This window comes from Verticillium nonalfalfae (genome assembly GCF_003724135.2).
Source record: "Verticillium nonalfalfae strain VnAa140/NRRL 66861 chromosome Unknown scaffold_132, whole genome shotgun sequence".
NCBI classification, from domain to species: domain Eukaryota; kingdom Fungi; phylum Ascomycota; class Sordariomycetes; order Glomerellales; family Plectosphaerellaceae; genus Verticillium; species Verticillium nonalfalfae.
The window spans coordinates 40,099-61,827 of NW_021167357.1; the positions used below are offsets into that span (position 1 = coordinate 40,099).

The following is a 21,729-nucleotide window of genomic DNA, read 5'->3' on the forward strand; positions in this document are numbered from 1 at the left end:
GGACTGCATCTGACCCGACGCCATCTGCAGTCCGCACGGGAGCGAAGAACGAAAGCAAAGGCAGCAAATCCGTTGCCTTCTCTTTTCACATGGCCCCCTTACCTCGATTCGGACCCCTCCCCTCCCCCGGCCGGGCCTTGCCTTGTGCGCCGGCGCGCCAGTCCATCCATCGCTCGTTCCCAGAGCCCGTCTCCTCCATTCATTTGCATCCGCATTCATATGCCCCATCGTCTTCACCTACCATGTCCGTGTCCACCAGCCATTATAATAAACCTAGTCTTGTCCCTGCTCTCCCATGGGTGTGTGGTTCATCCAGTCCCTCGAATCCTCGAGTTCTTGTCTTGTTCTAGATGTTTGATCTCTAAAACACGCCTACTTGTGAACCTACCTCGTATCGCCTGCCCTGGTTACGAGACCCGGCACACCCCTCCGCAATATTGCCGCCAGCTGCGACCCGCGACACCGTGAGGACTGTCAGCCCTTGTTGCGACGCTGCCTACCATGGCTCCCATGGCTGAAGATACGTCGCCTCGGCCTACCAAGGTAAAAGGCAAGGTCACCTTCCCGCCTCCGGTCAATGGCACACTCAACGGCACATCCAACGGCACATCCAACGGCACATCCAACGGCACATCCAACGGCCACTACTGCGCCGCCGAGTCCGGCCCCGCATCGCCAGCTCTCAGCGTCTCCTCCTCCTCGAGGCCGAGCACATCCTCCTCCTCACCGCGCCCGCAATCCTATCGCGAGCCAGAGCCATCAAATGGGATCAGGCACTCCCAGTCACACCGTATCAAGAGTTTCGGGCCCCATGAAGATGACGCTGGTGGCCCCAGAACCCGCCACCACGCCAACATTCGCACCTACAGCGACGATGCCCGGACCAAGAAATTCCCCGAGATTGCCAGGCCTGTTGAACTCATGCGCAACAGTTATGACTGCGTCGTCATTGGTTCTGGCTACGGTGGTGCTGTGGCTGCCTCGAGGATCGCCCGCTGTGAAGACCCCTCAGGCAAGCGCCAGTCTGTCTGCGTTCTCGAGCGCGGCAAGGAGAAGTGGCCTGGCGAATATCCCTCCGGCGTGCTGGACGCTCTCGACGAGGTCCACGTGTCTGGCCAGTTTGCTCCGGGCTGGTTCCCGCAAACCATGGTGCAGAACGGCGACCCCACCGGAATGTACCACCTCATCTTTGGCAGGGGATTGAACACGGTTGTTTGCAATGGCATGTTATCCTCTCTCTCACCATCAATCTATCGCGTTTGCTTACTGGCTAAATAGCCCTCGGCGGTACGAGTCTGATGAACGCCAATGTCTTCCTGGAGGCAGACAAGGAGACATTGTCTATGCCGGTCTGGCCTGAGGAAATCAGGAAGGACCCTAGCAGTCTCGATAAATGTAAGTCTCCTCGGAGCCTCAACAGTGATGTCCATCTATTACTTTGCCAGCACAGGCTGATTGATCTGCAGACTACGATTGGGCCCGAAAAGTGCTCGAGCCGATGCCATATCCCGACGACTGGCCCGAACTGCCCAAGGTCCAGCTTCTGAAGAAACAGGCCGAAGCTCTCGGCATGGCTGACAAGTTCAGAATGGTGCCCCAAACGACGCGATTCCGCAACGGTCCCAATAGCACCGGCGTTGAAATGGCGCCCTCTGCTTTGACGGGACAAGATTGCACGGGTGTCAATGACGGATCCAAGAACTCGACTCTCGTCACATACTTGGCTGATGCTTGGAACTGGGGTGCCGAGATGTTCTGCGAATGTGAGGTTCGTTACATCAAGAAGGCTGAGGGTCGCGAGGGCTACATCATCTACTTTGCTTGGCATGGCCGGAACAGGGGCCACTTCAAGGCGAACCTCCATGACGACCTCATGTGGGTACACGCCAAGGAGTGTGTCTTTCTCGGCGCCGGCTCAGTTGGAACCACGGAAATCCTCCTTCGAAGCAAGGAGATGGGTCTTCCCATGAGTGACCGTGTCGGACAGAACATGAGCGGCAACGGCGATATGCTAGCTTTTGGGTCGGTGTCGCCACCTTTCTTGCCCACCGCCCAACCTTAAACTAACTGTATGCTAGATACAACACCGACTACGAAGCCAACGCCATTGGCAAGCCCTTCCCCAACCCTTATAACCCTATTGGGCCGACCATCAACTCCATCATTGACGATCGTGCGGGTCACGAGAATCCGCTTGACGGCTATGTCATCGAAGAGGGCGCCATCCCTCGCGCCCTGGCCCCCTTCCTCCAAACCCTCCTAGAGATGATGCCTGGCAACCAGGCCCCTGCCGGCGATTCTTTCAGCGAGAAGGTTCGCTCGAGTCTCGCAAACTACAAGAGTCGTTTTCTGGGGCCCTATGCTCAGGGCGGTTCTTTGGATAACACCCAGGTATACCTGGTCATGTCACATGACAGTGAGTGTGCCTCGAACGAAAGAACGAAACTGTCTTCGACTTGCGACTAACACCCGCTACTAGGCAGCCAAGCCATGTTGACTCTAAAGGACGACAAGCCCGTGCTGGAATTCCTCGGCGTAGGCCGCAGCGATCAGGTCAAGAAGCTGCATGATCTCCTCAGCAAGGCGACGCAGGCCGTTGGCGGCACATTTGTACACAACCCATTCTATGCCTTGATGGGCAACCAGCAGGTCACCGTTCACCCCATTGGGTACGTTGCGTGAAAGGCATCTCGGGTATGGACTCGTGCTAATACAAATTGACAGTGGTGCTTGCATGGCACGTGATGGCAGCCCCGAGACGGGCGTGACGACACACGCTGGCGTTGTCTTCACAGGAGAAGATGAGGAAACCCACGACGGCCTCATCATCACAGATGCTTCCGTCATTCCCGCTGCTCTCGGTGTCAATCCTTTCGCCACCATCACTGCCCTCGCGGAACGCTCAGTTGATCACTTCATCCGCAGGAAAAACTTCAAGATCCACGAAAAGCGCAATGGTATCATTGATCTCTTTGGCGAGCCAAAATATTCACCCCAGAAGATGAAGAAAGCAAAGCTCGACGCGGAAGCGCTGGAGATCAAGGAGGCAAGCTCCAAGATTTCACGCGCCATGGTTTCGAATGCCGCTGGTTTTGGCTTTACCGAGGTCATGTCTGGCTTCGTGCACCGCGACACTGGACTCACCGGCGACAAGCGTAGCACCTATGAGTTGGCATACCGAACGGCCAAAAGCCTCTGCGAGAGCGCACGCTTCTTCCTCAGCGTACAAGCATTCAACACGAGGTCGACCATTCAGGAGCCGGACCACTCGGCAATGCTGACCGGCACTTTTGTCTGCCCTGCCATCTCCGGCTCACCGTTCATGGTACAACGAGGAGATTTCAATCTCTTCATCCTTGACCAGAAGGCACCAGGGACGCGCAACATGACCTACGACTTTGACATGCGCGGCATTGATGGCAGGACACTGCACTTCCACGGCTACAAAGTTGTTGACTCGTCCGTGGCACTGGCTCCGTTCCAGTTCTGGAGGGCTACCAGCACTCTGTACGTGACCATCCTGGAGCCGTGTCACGACCTTGATACGGTCGAAAACTGCGAGGAGCCGTGGCGACTCGGCAAAGTCGTGGCCAAGGGCATCATGCATATCCAGCCTTCCGACTTTTTCTCGCAGATCATGACGATGACGCCTACGGGGAGCAGCCTCTTGAAGAAGGCCTACAGCGCGGCCAGCTTCCTCACGTACTTCACTCGCAAGTCTCTCTCGCTCTTCCTAGGGCCGTTCACGCCACTACAATACCCAAGTGTGAGCTACAATGGCTATGTCAACGATACGCCGACAGACGCGTCCTTTGTCATTGTAGCGCAGGACAATGTCAAGACAAAAATGCATATGTGGGAGTCGACAAACCCTGACATCGAGACGAAGAACCTGATCATGATACCTGGAGCGGCAGTGGACCACCAGATCTACGCGCTGCCCACGATCCAATACAACGCGGTCAACTACTTCACGCGGGCTGGCTACCGAGTCTTCATTCCCGTACATCGCATCGGACAGCTCATGGTAGCGCAGAACAACTGGACGACATATGACGCTCGTCTGGACCTTCGCGCTTGCCTCGAGTATATCCGGGAGAACTATGCTGACGGCAATGCCGAGGGCAACAAAATCTATGCCATCGCGCACTGCATGGGCAGCGTGGCCTTTTCCACCGGCCTTTTGGACGGGACTATCCCGAGCGACTGGATCCTCGGTATTACAGCCAGCCAGGTCTTCATGAACCCACTGTGGAGTAGGTTGAACTCTGCCAAGGCCCTCGTGGGGCCGGTATCTCTGGACAGAGCCTATAGGACGGTGCTCGGCAGTTGGTTCTCTTGCAGCACCGCAAAGGACGATAGCTTCTTCCAGCGCATGCTCAATGAGGTCTTGCGCTTCTACCCAGAGGAGCGCGCCGAGATTTGCAACAACGCCAGCTGTCACCGATGCACGCTCGTGTTTGGGCGTTGCTGGAACCACCGGAACCTCAATGAGGCGACGCATCGGCAGATCGACCGGTTCTTTGGCGGTGTCAACATGACGCAACTACATCTTCTCATGAAACAAGGCCTCGACGGCCACGTCATGACGAACGGCCCGCTGTTCCAGCGCCTCACGACTGACCGGAATATCCGTCGCCTCAGAGGCATCCCGTTCCTGCTCTTCGTGGGTCGTGACAACGCCGTCTTGACACCAGAAGCGACAGAGCGGACGTATGAGACACTGTGTGATGTGTTCGGATCCAGCGGCGGCAACCCCGACGATGGCATCCAGTACCGGAGACGCGTGGTCCCTGACTACGGGCATCTGGACTGCTGGATGGGACGCAACGCATGGAAGGATGTGTATCCATTCGTGAGGGAAGAGGTGGACCGTGTTGTCAGGGGTGGATCTTACAGGTTTGAGGAGCCTGATGACCGATTTTTGGCTATGACAGAGAGTGGTGAATTACTGTATTAGGTAGGCGTTTTGGATACATGGATCTTTGGTTGTACAGGTACAGCTGGGATGGACAGTCTGCGGGTTAAGGCGAGGCGGCAAATTGTTCTGGCTGCGGACGGGAGTTCAGGGGTTTGACTGACGTTCAAATAACATGTATGGGTAGGATGACAGATGGCGTTGGTTGAGGTATGCAAGACTCGAGAATGATATCTGGCCTTGCCTTGTTACTTTTGTGTCTACGCGCTGTGTTATGCGTATTATGAGTTGCTCCTCGCCCTCGTATATGAACCATTGTTATGGCAGGGCAGTAAACGTCTTGTCGTACACCAGCCGCATGTCATTCCGGTAGAGAATGACCTGAAGGTGCCACTCCTCCTCACAATCGGCCTCGGTCCTCCGCCCAGGCGATACATCAAGTGCCTCCACCGGCGGCGCAGAACCAACACGATCCTCCCACACGATGAAAGCCACAGTCTTGCCTCCTCTGAAGTCAATCTCGGGCTGATCGTCATCCCACACAAACCCGCCCACTGTCCCTCCGGGTGCCGTCATCTCAACAACCTGTCCACCTCCCCTGATGACGTCCCCGCTTCGATCAACAGCCACGACCCTCGCGACCCTGACCTCGAACAGGCCCCTCGCCGTCGCGAACCCGCCGCGGACCCAGCCCAGCCACGGCGTGAGCCGCGGCCGCACAGTCCACGCCCCGCCGCCCGGCGCCGCGACGACGGCGCCGAGCACGTGTTCCGTCAGGAACCCCGTGGGGCCCGCGGCGCCGGCGCGACAGTGCGACGTGCGCGCGTCGTCTGGCGGCCGCGCGCGTCCTCGGCCGTCGACGGCGACGCCCGCGGCGAGGGTGCTGTTTGTGAACCCCGGCCCGTCGAGGAGGTGGGCCCAGTGTCGCAGGATGAGGGCGACGGCCGTGTCGGGACGGCGCGCGGCGGCGTGGGCGGCCAGCTCGATGGAGGAGGCGAGCGGCGAGAGGAGGCGTGGTGTTTCGGGGGCCGGCGCGCCGGCGGGGAGCCAGCGCGCGCTGAGGGCGCGGGAAACGGATGAGGATAAGGATGGGTGGGCGGCGCCGGCGACGAGGGCCCAGGCGTTGCCGGCTTGCGGGGCGAGCTGGTCGGGGTCGGGGCAGCGGCGGGATTCGGCGAGGTTCGCTGCGTGGAGATGGGTCGTCGGGCAGTAGAGGAACTGGATGCCCTTGTGGAGGACGGCGCGGGCGGCGGTCCAGAGGTCGTCGTCCGGACGGTGCGTGTTGCCGTCGTTGTCGTCGCCGAGCCAGCGTGCGAGGGTGATGGTCTTGTCGAGGACGACGGAGAGCAGGGCGCTTGCTTCGAGGCTGTGGCCTTCTTGCCCAGGGTGGAGGTTCGTGTCGTTGTCGATCTTGGCCACGCTGACGTTGACGGCGCGCAGGTAGGCTGGCCAGCGGCGCGTGAGCCAGGTCATGTCGCCCGAGAACTTGACATAGGCGTGGACGCTGAGGAGGGCTTGGAGGTGGTGCGTGTCGAGAAACTCGCCGTGGAAGCCAAAGGGGGGCCCGGCCTGCGGGAGCGAGCCGTCGGCGTACTGGTGCGCGAAAAGCGCATCGAGGGCGTTGCGCACCGCGAGCATGTCATGTGTCGACACGGCGATGCCAGGCGTGGCGAGGAGCAGATCGATGGGCGAGACGATGCGGTTTCGTTTGGCACCGTCGGCGATGACGGCGGTGCCGTTGGCGATGGTAAAGTTGGAGTACCAGGAACCGGCGGGCGACTCGTTGTCGTCTACGAGACGGTTGTAATCGATCCTGGACGAGCCCTCGCCGGGGTCGAGCGTCGAGAGCTGCAGGGTGTACGCGCCGGCGTACCAGATCCTGTTGAGCAGGTTGCTTGAGCTGAAGAAGTAGCCCGAATAGGCTCTGCCTTGGGCCTGCGAGGGGTAGGCAGTGCAGTCGACCCAGAGGTTCCGGATGGACACCCACGGCGTCGCGTACGGATCTCTGTCTGACTTCCTCCGTTCGGCTCCCGGGCTCAGGACGTGTTGCCCGGACAGGACGTCACGATGCGGAAAAGGGGCCGGACCGCTACCGAGTACGGGGTACACCGGCATCCGAATGGTCAGATATTTGAAGCCGCCTCGCACGAAGTCTTTTCCGACGCAGACCACTCCAGTCTGGGTCCCAAACTCGATCTGCAGGGGCAGGTCTCCCTCCGAACGGTCCGTCGTCGCGTCGGGCAGCTTCCCTGAGAACAGAGGAGATTCAGAGTAGGAGAGGTAAAGCTCTGGATCGTCGCCCACAGACTCGACATCGAAGCAAACCCTGTGCCGCCTGTCAGCGATGGTGTGTCAAAACCACGGCTTGAAGCCCCCCCCCCCCCGGGGGGGTCCGTCACACGTACCGGCCGCCAATGTTCTCGTCAAACTCCAGAGTCAGCAGTCCTTCGGGCCCGATCAGTATGCCCTGTCCAGGAACATGATCGCCTGTTGTGACGACCCATGGTGTGGCGGAGCTCGTCGTGACATTGCCAAAGGTGGCCAATATGCGAGCCGGCGTGATGCGCGTCTTATCTGCCGGGGCCTTGATATAACGTTCCCACGGCCCTGGGAAGAGCGTCTCGTCAGGGAGAGCGGTGTAGTCAATGTTCTTGGCTCGCACCTCGACTGACGACGCGAGAAGGAGAAGGAGGGGGGCGAGGCGCCGGATCGTAGCCATGAGGAGACGCCCTATGAGATGGTGTGGCTGCTCATTCAAGTGACCATCAGAGACAGAAGATGGCGAGGTTTCTCTCATGCCTGACTGACTACAGTGGGATGAATCCGAGAGCTGTCGTCATGTGAGAGTGTAACATAGCGACCTGCCTAGTAAGGTAGGTAGATAACGGGTTTGTGGTGAGGCGAAGTACCCCGCGTCATTCCGTCATTGTTCAATCTTCGGTAGCTCCCACGACCTTTGCCGCAACCCCTAAACAGCCGTGTATGTGCTGAGGAGAACGAGGTTGTGTGAGAAAGGGAGAGAGAGAAAGAAAGGCCGCACGCTGTCACTAGTTGCATCGTCTTCAAGTTGCTGTTGAAATGAACTCGTATTTCCCATATTGCAGGCCAAGCTTTGCTGGCGTCCAAACCAACCCCCATGCCAAACGCCGTCTCGAGTGATACCAGAAGCATACCTGCGCCTCCTCACGCCGAACTAACCCTTGAGGTCCCTGAGTGTGCAACCTCCTTACCAGATGGCCGCCTGGTCGAAATCGAAACGCTTGAGCTCCTTGCCCGCATCCTCCAGATCCTTCTTCGCCTTCATTCGCATGTAGAAAATCGGACAGTCCTTGCTGCTGCAGATGACCTCGCAGTGGATGCTGCCCTGGCACCGCTGACACTGCGTCCAGAGCCGCCCAAAGCGCACCTCGAGGTCAGATACGCGGTCCAGCGTCTTCTTGTACAGCTCTCCCACACGCGGCGCGCAGTCTGAGCACACAGCGCCCTCTGCCTCTTGCTTGCTCGTCAGCGGCTTCTTGCAGCCCATGCACGTCTGCGTCTTCTTAGCGAACTTCATGAGACCTCCGACCATGGGCGCCGCCACGGCAATCGTTCGCGTGTGCGCGCCCGTCAGGAGCGAGTTGGCCTTGGTCTCTCCGAGAATCGGCTCGAAGATGCGACCCAGCGGCTTCGCCAGCTGGTTGTCCAGGTAGTACCTCGTATCGATCGGCACGTTGTTCTCCAGCACGAAGATGGGGTCCTCCGACTTCTCATAGTTCTTCGCTCCCGCTGCGCCCTTGATCATGACGTACGCCACACGGTCACCCAGTCCGGGAGCCGAACCTGCGTCGCGCTTCTTCATTCGTTGGGCGAGTTCCACGTGTGCCTGCTTGGCCGAGTAGTCGTCCTTTGTCAGCGCCTTGGTGATGACAAGCTTTGACATGTCCACCTTGTTCTGTAGCAGGTCGGCGATCATGTCTTTGACATATCTGCGAGACAATGTTAGCCTTGGAAGTCCCGTGTCTGGGACTCAGACATGTGTCTATGAAACTTACTCTTGCGCGCCTTGTACGTCCTGGTCGATGAGAATCATGCGCAAGACCTTTTCAATGACCGTCTGGACCAACAAGCAGTTGTCTCGACGAACCGTCTCGATACCCTTCGTGTCCATCTTGTCGTACTTCTCCGGCTTGGTCCAGTAGAGACCAGCATAGCGCTTCTTGTTGATGAGCAGGTACGGGAAGTAGACCTTTTCGAACTCGAGCTTGATCGGCTTGACGAACTTGGAGGACACGAAGCCGGCGGCTTCCTCGCCCAGCTTCATTGCTTCGGCCAGGTCCTTGGTGCCAAACTTGACCATGACGGAATCCGTGTCACCGTAGATGACCTGCGCGTCGTGCGAATACCCGTTGGCGATGGTGTACTTGGCCTCCACCTCCTCCTTTGTCTTTTCAATCATCTGCCGACCGAAACTTGTGGTACTACTGGCGATTTCCAAGCACGGAAGCTTGCCCGTTGTGGCACCCGTGAGACCGTACACCGAGTTGGCGCTAACCTTCAAAGCCAGCTGTCTTCCGTTCAGCACAGCCTTCTTGAACGGATCAGTTTCGACTGCGAGCTCGCGCTTGGCCTGTTTTCGGGCAGCCAGCAGCTCCTCGAGAATTTGTGCGAGGAGACCCTTTCGTTGCTTGGCTGTCACAAAGGTGTTGCCCGCGGGAGTGACGATGTAATCTTCGTCCTTCTTGAGGCCAAGTTTCTCGATGGCCTTCTTATCCACAATGGTCGTATAACAAAGGTTGTGCGCCTGCATGATACTGGGGTATAGAGATGCAAAATCGAGCGTCGCAATGGGAACGTCGTAGTAGCCTCTTGTCGGCTCAATGACCGTTGCACCTTCGTACTGTTCGTCGCTAGCCTCGGACTTCATATTGGGAATCACCAGCTTCTGCTCCAGCGCCTTGCGGAAAAGCTGACTGATGAACCTCACCTGCTGGCCTCGAGCGAGTAGCATGTTGAACGGAGCGCCTGTGACTCTTGCCATTTCTGTGTAGTTTTCGAGGCAAGAGAGCTTGTCCATGAGGCGTTGCGGCAAGTAGGCGTCCTTTAGACAGTACAGCGCCAGTCGGCGTCGGGATTCAGGGGTACCGTTGAAGAGTTCTGTAATCATTGTGTGGTGGACGTCCTCCTTCTGCTCGCCCAAGAATTGGGAGCACACCGAATTGAGCGTATAACTTCGCAGGTGATGGTCACGCTGCACTAGTTGCAGGAGATCGAGCTGCAACCTGCCGTTGGTGTTGGTGCTCTTCGAGTCGCGGTTGCCAATCTGCTTGCTGGAGAAACTCGTTTCTTTGGCTCTCGAGGGCATACTGGGAATACGGGACCAGTACTCGAAGCCTGCGACCTTGAGATGTTTCGCGCGGTCGAGCAGATACGGGAAATCAAAGTTGGCAATGTTGTATCCGATGATGAGATCGGGGTCGACGCTCTGTAGAAACTTCTGCCATTCCTTCAGCATCTTTTCTTCCTTATCGAACTCAAGAACTTGTGTCGCAACGATGGAGCTCGTCGTGTCCAGACAGAACACATTGCGAATGAAGGGCTTCTTCTCTCCGTATCTTGTGACAACGTTTGCGATCTGGATGACGGGGTCGTGGTTCGCCTCTGGGAAGATGCCCTTGCGACCGGCACACTCAATATCAAAGGACAAGATGCGGAGCGGCGCCATCTTTGACCATTCGCCTTCCGGCTTGTGTGCGACAAGGTCAAGGTAGCTGATTTCGGCCTCGATCTGGCAGTTGGACTGTCGTAGCGAGCTGGACATCAATTTGTAGGATTTCGCCGGTGCTTCGACCCAGGACATGCCTTGTAGCTACAATGACGGTCAACACACTTGCAGGGGAGAGATAGCATGAGGCGATCAACGTACCTTGCAGTCCACCATGAAGCGCAGCACATATTGAATGTTGTCAAACGTCATCACGCCACCGTCAACGCCCTTCCAGAGGCCCTTCCAGTTGGCATTGCCGGCCTCGATAGTAGACCGCACTTTGCCGATGTGCTTGGGATCGTTCACTGTGATCTTGAGATATGGGTTTTTGACATTGCCCTGGAAGCCATAGATGTTTTCGCGCATGAGGAGGGCCACAGAGTGAATCACGGGCTGGTGCTGAGCGACCTGCGTCTCCAGATACGCCCTAAAGTTGTTGCAGTCCTCAGGCTGGAAGGAGACGGGGGCGGCGATGTAGAGATAGTGCTTGAAGTCGGTAACGTGCAGCATGACCGAGTGACCAGCCTCGGTGACGCCAAACAGCTTGACGGTGGCACGGCCGCCATGCAATGTACCCTCCTCAGCCTCGATCTGTTGGAAGACAATGGTGGTCTTGTCAGGGTTGAAGTCGTCGAGAAGCGGTCGTTCCCATGCTTGGTCCTTCTCACTGTTGTTCTGTTTCAGTTCGGAAATGTCCTGGCTCAGCTTCTCGAGAACTTCGGACTCGAATGCGCTCTTGGGCTGGCTCGAGTTCAGAGGATTTCTCGGGTTTCTTTGGCTTCCTGCGAAGCGCGTCGCAGGTGAGGAGGCAAAGGGCTCGACCTTGCGCTTCTTGGAACCTGGGGACGAGGGGATGTTGCGGCGGGCGTTCGAGGTCTCCCCGAGCACACGTTTTTGGGGCAGTACAGACGTTGCCATGCTGAGAGGAAAGAAAGCCTGAAGCCTTCAACAACCAGGAATCCGAATATCAACAGTAAGAGCTCAAACAGTTCCGGTGCGCATGCTGCGATGGTTATTGTGTGTGATGGGAAATGGTTGTCCGGCCAGAGAGGGGGGTCTGGGTCTCGGGAGGGACAATTTCGTTGACATGCCGTGCTGGGTTCGCGGTAGGACCTGCTCAGAGACGCGTCAGAGACGTGACGTGAATCGGTCTGTTTAATGGGCGACAGGGGTACGCGGTATATGACTAAGCAGGTTTGCCCCGCAGACGCCGCCCTGTGCATCCGCTTTGCAGGTGTTGACATCCCTAGCTCAATAGCGGCATCCTACTGTCTTGAACTGCACTGGACATTTAGAATGTGAACCTGATGGAGGGTCACGGATTAAAATGTAGAACAGGTAATCAATTTCTTATGCCACCCTTGAGCCAACCAAACCGGACGCCGGCGCTAACAGTGCAATGGTTTTCCCAGATGCAATGGGTCATGATTATTGCAAGCTTGAAATCACCCCTATGTCTAGCTGCTACCAGACAGAACATCTCGAGCCATACGTGTAGGGGCATTAATGGTATCGAACTTGAGCTCGCCCATCTCACACCATCCGTTCACGGGCTACGTAGAGAAATAGAGTCAGTGACTGCTTCCTCAGCATTTCAGAAGGGTATAACTCACCAAGCAACTCAGATACTTGCACCAGCTGCAGGTGCTGTGGCTGACGTAAAAGTTGTTGAGCAGAACGATGAAGACAACGATGACAAGAATAAGGGCGGCCGCGCGAACAAGCCACCACGCCCACCAGAGAGGCTTGCGGCCCTTGAAGAAGCCTGTGGGGTTCTTGACAAATGGTACGGGACCCGCCTGAGCCCCCTCGCCGTTGACGGTGGCATAAGACGTATCATAGCCCAGACGCCTCCGCAGGGAGTTCGGCGAGTGAAGGACACAGATGCCGAGACACAGGCCCATGAGGAAGCCTCCAATATGGGCAAAGTTGTCAAGACCTGGCAGGAGACCAAGGACGAAACAAATAACAACGTCCAAGAGCACGAACATGAGATCCTTCACAGGATGGCGGCGGTCTTTCCAAGAGTACGCCAAGTCGAGGGCCGTCAGGGCGATGATGCCAAAGAGGGCACCCGAGGCGCCCGTCGAAGCCTCGCCCGTTCCAGCATAGTTGGCGCCCATAACATTGCCGAAGATGCCAGCACTAAAGTAGACGAGGAAAAAGCGGACGGGCCCAATGGCCATCTCCATTTCTTTGCCGATGGTCATCTGCAGGAGCATGTTGACTCCGATATGGATGAGACCGGCGTGCAGGAAGATTGGCGTGATGAAGCGGAACCACTGATTGGGTTCACCCTTCTCGTTGGGGTCCTGAGGGTTGGGGACGCCGCCAAAGCCGCACAGCTCACCGAGGCTGCAGCGGTTCGACTCGTCGTTCTGGTCGTTCGAAGTCGTGTTGGGGCAGGGCCACCAAATGGGCTGTTGAGCTTCCTTGATGGCCTCGACGGTGTGCATGCAGGGCACATAACGAGCACCCATGTTGATGTTGACGTAGAAAGAGGGGCCGATCATGGGGTTGAAGGAGGGTTTGATCATGATGGGAGAGCCTGTCAGAGTCGCTGTTCCTGGGTTAGCACAAGGATCGAGAGCAGAGGCACTAGTTGTTTCCCCCAACATACCATTTCTCACGATCTGACCGATAAACACACCAACTTGCGCGATCGTCAAGATGTAGACGACCCAGGCGATGCGCTTCTTGTCGGCACCCAGCATCCCCAGCTGGCCGAAGCCGACCCTTCTAGACTTCTTTCGCCTGCTTGAGCCTGGGGCTTCGTACACATGATCGTTCATCTCTACATCCTTGGCCGGCGGCTGATCATGCGGTAGGCTCGGGTTGTGGCCCTGGTTCTGAAGTGGAATGTCATCGGCGAAGTGCGCCTGCGCGGGCACGGCGGATGCTGGTGAGGGCGAGGACTGGTAAGGCTGCTGATGCTGCTGCTGCTGCTGCGACTGCTGGCCGTGGTAGGCCGTGTCAAAGTGGCCGTAAGGGCCGGCCTGTTGGCGCGGCATATTGTTGTTGTCGTAGGCGTTGTGGCGGAAGCCGTTCTGTGTCGAGTCTGTCGGGTAGGCCGGGTCGTCGAAGACGGTGTCGAAGGGGGAGACGGTCTGGGCGCGATGCGGTTGGCTGTTGCTGCTGGGCGCGGCATACGCCGAGGCGGAAGAGTAGGGAGGCGCGGGCGTCGACGCTATAGACGGCGTGTAGGTGCCCTGAGCGTGTCCGTAGTAGGGAGACTGCGAGGCGCCACCGGGAGATGGCGGGCGATTGCCATGGTAATAGTCGTTGGAGGCCATATCGTGACTTGTGTGTGTGTGTGTGTGGTTGCTTCTTTCGAAAACGAGCGACAAACAGCGAGCGAAGCGTTCAATGCGAACCAGGACGGTGGTTGAATGTCGTCCGGGAAATTTCGCTTGTAAAGCAAGGGGAAAAGAGCCTGATGGGCGGCGGGATTAGAGGCACGGGGTCTTGAAGGGAAATAAGGCGTGGAGGTGCGTCCAGGAATGTAAAGAAGCTAAAAGGTGTAATGGTGGTCGGGTGCCTGAAGAGGGACAAGGCACGGGCAAGGCGGGCCAGAACACGGGGTCTTTTCCAGGTGCAGGTGTGCTAGGTTCCCCAGCTGTGACGTCGAAGTGTCCTAGGTGGCCCAGGGGCCAACGTGGCGCGGTATGTTGACGGGACTTCTCTCGATGGGCCCGAGTGCAGGCTGACGACGCTGGTGGAGTTACTTCTTCCTGGTTGGTTTTAATAATTTTTTGTTTAATTTTTTAATAATTTTTTTTTTTGCTGACTCTGGAAGTGTCTGTTATGAGGTAGGAAGAGATAGCAAGAGAAACCAGGAGAGAAAGGACGCTCTGGACGGGCAAGAAGCATGACTGTCCGAGACCTGATCGATTGATGGCCTGCCTCCGAGGTACCTGGGTACGTCGGTATTGTCTTTGGGCGTCGTGAAGTGGCTGGCGACGCCGGAGGGCTGTGCAAGGCAGTTGGTGCCTCTGGCTCAGACTTGGGTGCTCTTCAGTGGCTGCACATGCCAAGCTGCTTCTAAAAGTGGCACACAAACGGGAAAGCCAGAGGCATCAGCCAGTGAGATGGCGCCGCTAGCTATGCACATGTATGCCGGTGGAGGTGCGACCACCAGCCGCGAGTTTCAGATGCTTCATTATGCACCCTGACATTCTGCATCAACTGGCGAGTCAGGACCCAGCACCGCCCGCCGCATCGCATGAAGCCTACCTCCCTCTGCCTACCTGCCTTACCTTACACCGACATGATATATCACCGAACCAGTGACCACCCGCTTGCCCGTTGATCGCCGCTCTGCCCTCTTTCGTCTGGCCTCCCATTTGAGAGAGCAAGCGGTCGGCTCGTCCCCACGGCCATGTCCACAGCGGTTGCACCACCGCCGGACATCCCGTCTCGGCGAACCCACAGTGGCTGGCTTGGCCACACAAGGACAGATCAGTGGGCGGACCCCACCACCTCAGGTCCCCTGAGGGTAGGTAGGTACGGTACCCAGGTGGGTAGGTACCTTACGACGGCAGAGGCTCAGCACGCGTCTCTCGGCATCGGCAATGCGAGCACAGCTGCCCGTGGCGCAGCATGCACAGCAGACACACCGCACGCCTGTACAGTACCGATGGAGCAACGGGCTTGTCAGACTGCCTTGGGATGGCGACAAACTCAAGATTACGAGGATTGACGCTCCGTGTTAATTCGTTGCTTTCAGAATCGAATGGTGGGCGGACCATCACACTATTGATCGCCCTCGCAACCCCTCCACATCTGTTGCTATTCTGGAATTCCACGTCTTTCTCGTCAAGAACGTTCACGGCATTCGTCCTGGCATTCGTCCCGGGATGTGTCGTAATGGCAATCCACAACGACACGCACTTTGGTTTGGAGCAGACTTCGTGTCGGCATACCGACCAAGTGATATGACTGACAGCATCACCTATCCGCTTGCAATGAGCAGCGTGTCCTCAGCACTGATGCCTAGGCACGCAGAGCTTTGCTGGCAAGTCTGATATCATTATAGCATTATAGAGGAGATTTTGATCGTGGTCCTCACAGCATGAGCACCGAAAGCTCTCCCGGCCTTTTGCCCGTGTCATTTTACAGGTGGTTGTACAACAGCCGTCGAGGCCGGCCTCTTGCTCCATCGCAAAATACGCCTCCGGTTTACGCCTTCTTGCCCTCGTCATCCTTCTTCGTATCGTCGCTCTTGCCCGAGATGACCTCGCTGATCTGGCCCATGATAATCCCGCTGAGTCCCTGTCCCTCTTCAAGTGCCGTTTGGTGCTCCTCGGCTCGCTTCTTGTTCCAGGACTCCTCCGTCTCGTTGCCGTACCACAGCTTCTGCAGCGCGTTCCGCTTCGCCAGCTCCTGCTGCCGCAAGCCCTGCTCCGTGAGCCCCTCGCGCCGCATCTTCTCTTCGCGCAGCCGCCTCTGTGTCTCCTGCGCCGCCGGCGGCAGCTCGTTCGTCGTCAGCCGCTCGAAGCGCTTGCCTACGCGATCGTAGATGGACTGGCCCGTCCAGTCGTAGGCCAGCTGGGACGTCGACATGGAAAAGGTCGTCGTCAGCAGGAAGAACCGCCAGTCCACGCGCCGCGGTGGCAGCAGCATGATGATGGGTGAGATGACGGCGCCCGCGATGGCGGCGTTGTGGATGAGGGGCGGTGTCGACGGCTTGCCGCTGGCGGCTGGTTGTGCTTGCTCGGCCATTTTGATGATGATGTTCTGTCGAATGAAGATGTCGTCGTAAATTCAGATGGATGGTTTCTCGATTGATGTCGGCAGTTTCGCTTTGCTGTGCTCGTGATTTGGATAGCGTGATGCGTCGCACACTCAGGATACCTAGGGAAGCTCTTGGGTTTTTTCCACTGCTGATTCTATCTACGGTCCTTATCGGACTGCCTATCAATGACACTCTCTTGGGTCGCGCTTTATGACTAACCGAAATGGGCGAGAAGGCCTGCACCCTCTTCTCCACCGGAGAGCCCCCCTTCCAACCTCACGACCTATGTATGTGTATGTTGTAACGCTATGGTAATATCATACCAACAAGAGCCAGATCAGAGTAGGACAGCCAAAGTCTAAGTTTGAACCTTTGAAGACACTCGAGTCTTTGCATGCAGGACCAGGCCGAAAAGTCACCGTCGTGATCCGAACAGGTAGTCGAGCCGGGCATCGAATGTCACGAGGTTCGATCTGTCGGCGACAACGCCCGTGGCTTTTCTCTCTAATTAGACCGACAACTCGCCGCTTCCTGGTGTCGAATCACCCCTCAACTGGCCAGACTCTCTTCTCTCGGTCACGACCTGCCTGGCCTATGGCGCCGAATTGAGAGGTATGTGGCATGGTACTGAATAGGTAAGTCATGTCTGGTGTGTGTGCATGTGTGTGTGTGCGCAGACCGCTTTGCCGCGAAATTATTCATCAGTACTGGCCGTCTAAGCCCGGGGTTGCCTCTGCATGCATTGCTCTGCGTCTCAACCTTGGTACGTATTCTGGGGAACTGAATGCAAACATGAAGCCGTATGGCCTTCATCTTACTTCTCCTCAGACGTGGTCAAGCATCTAAAGACACGCATTGTCAGCAAATAAATAGTACCTTGCATCATCCAATGCCTCCGATGATCGACTGACCTGGAGCCTATGTTCGGCCTGTACTGCATTTCTTCAAAAGCCATGCAGCCGACGCCTTTGTACGCAGCGCGTACCGCCTCTGCAAGACTGGCCCCTACCGCGGCTACGGCCAAGACGCGGCCGCCAGCTGTTCGGAGCTCATCGCCGAGTCGAACCGTCCCAGCATGGAAGATTTGGATATCTACCTCGACAGTCAGCCAACACGGCCACTAACCACCAGCTTCGGATAACAAAATTTCCTACCTTCGGGACCGGCAGCGACGTCGATTCTAGCACCTTGCCTGTGCTCGCCTTTGGCCCTTTAGGTGCGATCATGACACCTGTGAAGAGAATCCCGCGAAAGACATGTCCTGGATGAACGACCATCAAATCAGTACTCGCAGAAGCGGAGCGCAGGATTCAACAGAGTGCTATGACATACCGTCATATTGCAGCCCGTGAAGGGGTAGGGACGATTAAGTCCTTCTCCATCTGAGCCATCAGTCCGCGTGACACAAAGTCCACTGGTCCATAAAACCCCATGCCCCCGGTATTCGGACCCTTCGAACCATCGAAAATCTTTTTATGACCCTGAACCGGTGGCAACGACCTGAAATTGTGACCGTCACAGAACGTGAGGACGTTTATCTCGTCACCCGAGAGGAACTCCTGGATGACGACTTCTTGGAGCCCCAACTTGTTGTCGACCATCATCTCGCGGAGCTCTCGCTTGGCTTCTTCCTGCACCTCTGGGAGAACGACTCCTTTTCCAGCAGCAAGACCGGATACCTTGATCACCACGCGGTGGTTGATAGAAGAAAGATAGTCTCTTGCGTGCTCATAGGTGTTAAAGTTGCGGTACTCTGCCGTGGGTATATTGTAACGTCTCATGAAGTCTTTTGCAAGCGTCTTTGACCCCTCCAGCTTCGCGGCAGCTTTTAATGGTGCAAAACAAGGGATGCCGGCTAGCGAACTCGACGGTTAACATCAGGCTCTACGATCCAAATAGCATAACTACCCACCCGGTTCGAAAACGTCAGCAATGCCCTCGACGACAACGTCGCCAGGACCAGGCCGGATGAGTTCAACCGCCAACGCCCGGGCCAAGGCCACAAGCCCCTTGAAGTCGTGCATGTCGGCATGTTCCACGTTGGAAACGTTGGGGGCCATAGCAGCCGTGCCCCCGTTACCAGGAACGACGACAACATGCTGGGCCGTTTGGCAGAGCTTCCACGCCAGAGCGTGTTCACGGCCCCCCCCCCTCCGATGAGAAGTACTCGCATGATTGAGAGGTGGTCAGCTCAACTAGAAGTGTGGTAGAAAATGATGATGCTTTGCAAAAAGCATCGAGGCGCTGGCGGCCTGGGGTTGCGTTAAGTCGTGTCTGTTCCTTCGGCAGTCGGCGCCCGTTCTCCACGGGTGCAGCCGGAAGCTGTTCGACGAGTTTGGGGGAAGAAAAGTGAGATTCGGGACGCATTCAAACTTCCTACGCGGGCGGCCAGACCACACAACTGATAAAAACTTAGGCTCCCTGCCTATTTTACCTTGAGGACCGAGATTCTATGGGCTAAGCGGCGACAGGCGGGCCATGGATCCCAGCATTCTTTCTTCGGGTCAAACACACCGATGGTACTGATTAATATTGTAGTAGACTTGCATACATATCGTTTAGGATGCAATGAGAAAAAATATCATGAGCTTTAAGTAACGTCTATCATGTACGCAAAACGCTTTTCCAACCAGTTGTCGCCTATCCCTACCCCCTTTGATTTCTCCCACAGCCCCCCTCAGCTCTGAGGCTGAGGTCCTTCCTGGGGCGTGGGCGCGGTGCCCAGTATCGAGGCTTCGTTCTGCCAGAGGTGTGCACCAGCTTCCTTCAGCAGCTGAACGCACTCCTCATTATCCACACGCTGGGCCAGGAAGAGCGGCGTGTTGTTGGCCCAGTTCCTGACGTGCACGCTCGCGCCCTTGACCAGCAGCTCCCGCAGGATTTCTGCCCGCCCAACGGCGGCCAAATGCACGGCCGTGTTGCCCGCATAGTCGGCCTTGGTCAGGAGGGGGTGGTGCTCGCCGACGTGGCCCTGCTCAAGGATTTCCTTGACCGTCTTGAGATCCCCGTCGCGAATGGCATAGCCGAGCGCGGTGAAGGCGGTCTCGGCAGATGACAGACGGGCAATGACGGAATCCAGCGAGCCTGGGTGGGAGAAGACGGGCCGCGTCTCGGCCGTCATCTCGCCGCGGATGGAGGCCGACATCCTGGCGCTGACCTCGGCGGTCGTCAGGTTCGGGAGAGCCAGCAGGAAGGAGAGCTTGGTCAGAGCAGCCTCAGTCGTGAGGTCCTGGCCAAAGATGACACCTGCGCGACCCAGGTCGGTGCCCGGGCCGTAGACGGGGGAGACGAAGCCGTCGAGGCACTGGCTGACGTTGACCACGACGATACCGCGGTCGACCGCCGCCTTGATGACTTTGGTGAGGCTGCCATCCACGCCACCAGGGGCGTTGCCCATGCCGAACGTCCGTAGGACAAGGCCTCGAATGTCCGGTCCGCGCAGGACCGAGTCGAGCATCTCGGGCTTGATACCGGGGAAGATGTGAATGCAAGCAACGTGGGCCGTGTCGAGGTGCTGGGTAACCTGGAGTTCGGCAATCTTTGTCGGTCGAAGAACGAGGGGCCAGTTGACGTCGATGCCAAGACCGTTCATCTTGGCCAGGGGTTCGCAGTTGGGACTGGCAAAGGCATCAAAGTTGACGGCTGAGTTCTTTGTCGTCCTGTTTCCTCGGAAGAGCTTGTGGTGGAAGAAGAGGCCGACCTCGGGGATGAGGAACGTTCCCGCAATGATGAGAGAGCCTAGGAGGTTGTCCACGGCGTCCGATTGCAGAGCGAAGATTGGCGCTTGCGATCCGGTCAGAATAACGGGCTTGCCGAGGTCTGACATCATGAAGGACAGGGCGGACGCCGTATAAGACAGCGAATCGGTGCCGTGCAGAACGACGAATCCGTCGTACTGGCGGTAGTTCTCCCTAATGGTCTGGGCGACTTCGGTCCAGCCGGCGGATGAGATGGAGCTGGAATCCAACAAGGGCGAAAATTCCAAGACGCCGTAGCGGATGTGACGAGAGTAGGCGCTCGGCGGCGTCCGCAGGCTGTCCAGCATGAGCTTCTGGCCGTCTTTGTATGCCTCCAGCTGGGGCGGGTTGGACATGTCGTTGAACGACGGACGAGGTGCCAAAGCAGCTTTGAGGAACCCTCCGATAGGCTGCAGGCCGTCGGGTGTCGGCTGCATGCAGATGGTGCCGCCGGTCATGATGACCAGGACCCGAGACTCTGGCAGGATGGACTGTGTGGTCGCCATTGCGTCTGCCGTATCTCGCGACTGTCCCTGTCTCAGTGCAAGATGAAGAGTTTGAGGGCGTGATGTCTTCCAGAGTCAAATGTCAGCCTTTGAATGTGCAGATCTAATTTTCTAGTATGGCAAGATGTGCGCTCAATTCGAGGGAGGAGGGGGGTAGCGACCAGAATGCCGCGATCGGCATTCCGTAGTATTGGCAAATAGAGGCACAACTTTCTCATTCAAGAGGGTATGAAACTCACCAGGAACCAACTCCGAGTTTGGTTTGTGTCGGTTCGTAAGATGGTCCACTGGAGATTTTAATGCTTCAGTGAATGGTGTCGACGGCAAATGAGGCCTGGTGATTCTGGGGATTCCGTTGGCACAAGAGTCTTAAAATTTGTCTGTCATGGCGTTTCGAGCGACGAGAGAATCGTGGTGGTCGGCTGCTCAGTCGAAAGCAGGAAAGTGGAGAAAACAGGACGGCAGATCCGATTCATCATCGTGCCCATCTGGACGCTCTGTGTGTTGTTCCACCAGGGACGAAAACCATGCTTCGAGAAACAAAGGCTCCGCGGCGACGGAGGTACCAACTGATAAGAGTTACACCGATGTCCTGGCCAGACTGCTGGTGGACCGGCTCCAGGAAGGTCATGCGCTACCAAAAACGACGTGAATCAGTAGTGTCCCGACTCAGGAACACGGAGCCGCTGCCAGGCTCCAGAAAGCGATGGGGTAATCGTTAAGTAACCGCGGGGAAGAAAGGAGACCACATGCGAGCACGCAGGGCTCCAGGCGAGGGGCAAAACAAGCAAGCAAAACAAGCAAGTGAGTGTGATTGGAAGTGTTGAACTGCCTGGTGAAATGAGGTTCGTCGAATTGCGGCGAGATCAGGCATGGAGAGTGCCAGACCAAAAAGGGTCTGGAAATGGTGCAAGTCAGACCGCCGAAAGCTTAGCCTTTCTTACGTTTGGTTGTTGTTGCATCCAGGAAAAAAAACCATCTTGAAAGGTTGCAGACACGCAGCCGCCAGCAACTCGGCTTGAGCGGCATCTCAGTTCAGTTCTTTCTCTCAGTGTTTTGTGTTCCTTGGGGTTTGCATGATGGAAGAG

At 57.0% G+C, this 21,729-nt stretch overlaps 7 protein-coding genes across 7 annotated transcripts; 1 reads left to right on the plus strand and 6 right to left on the minus strand.

Annotated features, from left to right (window-relative positions):
- Positions 1–501: 501 nt before the first annotated feature.
- Positions 502–4,960, plus strand: D7B24_001602 (uncharacterized protein; the record flags this gene model as incomplete). The annotated part of the gene is made up of 6 exons (XM_028635826.1): positions 502–1,222; positions 1,279–1,395; positions 1,467–2,022; positions 2,079–2,416; positions 2,480–2,669; positions 2,725–4,960. 6 exons carry the CDS (start codon positions 502–504, stop codon positions 4,958–4,960), a joined length of 4,158 nt encoding a protein of 1,385 aa, XP_028491794.1.
- Positions 4,961–5,236: 276 nt separating this feature from the next.
- D7B24_001603 (uncharacterized protein) lies at positions 5,237–7,637 on the minus strand (the record flags this gene model as incomplete). The annotated part of the gene is made up of 2 exons (XM_028635827.1): positions 5,237–7,244; positions 7,324–7,637. The coding sequence occupies 2 exons, from the start codon at positions 7,635–7,637 to the stop codon at positions 5,237–5,239; spliced, it is 2,322 nt and encodes a 773-aa protein (XP_028491795.1).
- Positions 7,638–8,144: 507 nt separating this feature from the next.
- On the minus strand, positions 8,145–11,582 carry POL3 (DNA-directed DNA polymerase delta; the record flags this gene model as incomplete). Its single annotated transcript, XM_028635828.1, has 3 exons — positions 8,145–8,886; positions 8,953–10,766; positions 10,824–11,582. 3 exons carry the CDS (start codon positions 11,580–11,582, stop codon positions 8,145–8,147), a joined length of 3,315 nt encoding a protein of 1,104 aa, XP_028491796.1.
- A 539-nt stretch (positions 11,583–12,121) lies between these two features.
- On the minus strand, positions 12,122–13,957 carry D7B24_001605 (uncharacterized protein; the record flags this gene model as incomplete). Its single annotated transcript, XM_028635829.1, has 3 exons — positions 12,122–12,217; positions 12,278–13,212; positions 13,285–13,957. The coding sequence occupies 3 exons, from the start codon at positions 13,955–13,957 to the stop codon at positions 12,122–12,124; spliced, it is 1,704 nt and encodes a 567-aa protein (XP_028491797.1).
- A 1,885-nt stretch (positions 13,958–15,842) lies between these two features.
- On the minus strand, positions 15,843–16,385 carry D7B24_001606 (uncharacterized protein; the record flags this gene model as incomplete). Its single annotated transcript, XM_028635830.1, has 1 exon — positions 15,843–16,385. The coding sequence occupies one exon, from the start codon at positions 16,383–16,385 to the stop codon at positions 15,843–15,845; it is 543 nt and encodes a 180-aa protein (XP_028491798.1).
- Positions 16,386–17,732: 1,347 nt separating this feature from the next.
- On the minus strand, positions 17,733–18,458 carry ADE3_1 (tetrahydrofolate synthase; the record flags this gene model as incomplete). The annotated part of the gene is made up of 2 exons (XM_028635831.1): positions 17,733–18,253; positions 18,311–18,458. The coding sequence occupies 2 exons, from the start codon at positions 18,456–18,458 to the stop codon at positions 17,733–17,735; spliced, it is 669 nt and encodes a 222-aa protein (XP_028491799.1).
- A 617-nt stretch (positions 18,459–19,075) lies between these two features.
- On the minus strand, positions 19,076–20,641 carry D7B24_001608 (uncharacterized protein; the record flags this gene model as incomplete). The annotated part of the gene is made up of 1 exon (XM_028635832.1): positions 19,076–20,641. One exon carries the CDS (start codon positions 20,639–20,641, stop codon positions 19,076–19,078), a length of 1,566 nt encoding a protein of 521 aa, XP_028491800.1.
- Positions 20,642–21,729: the final 1,088 nt, after the last annotated feature.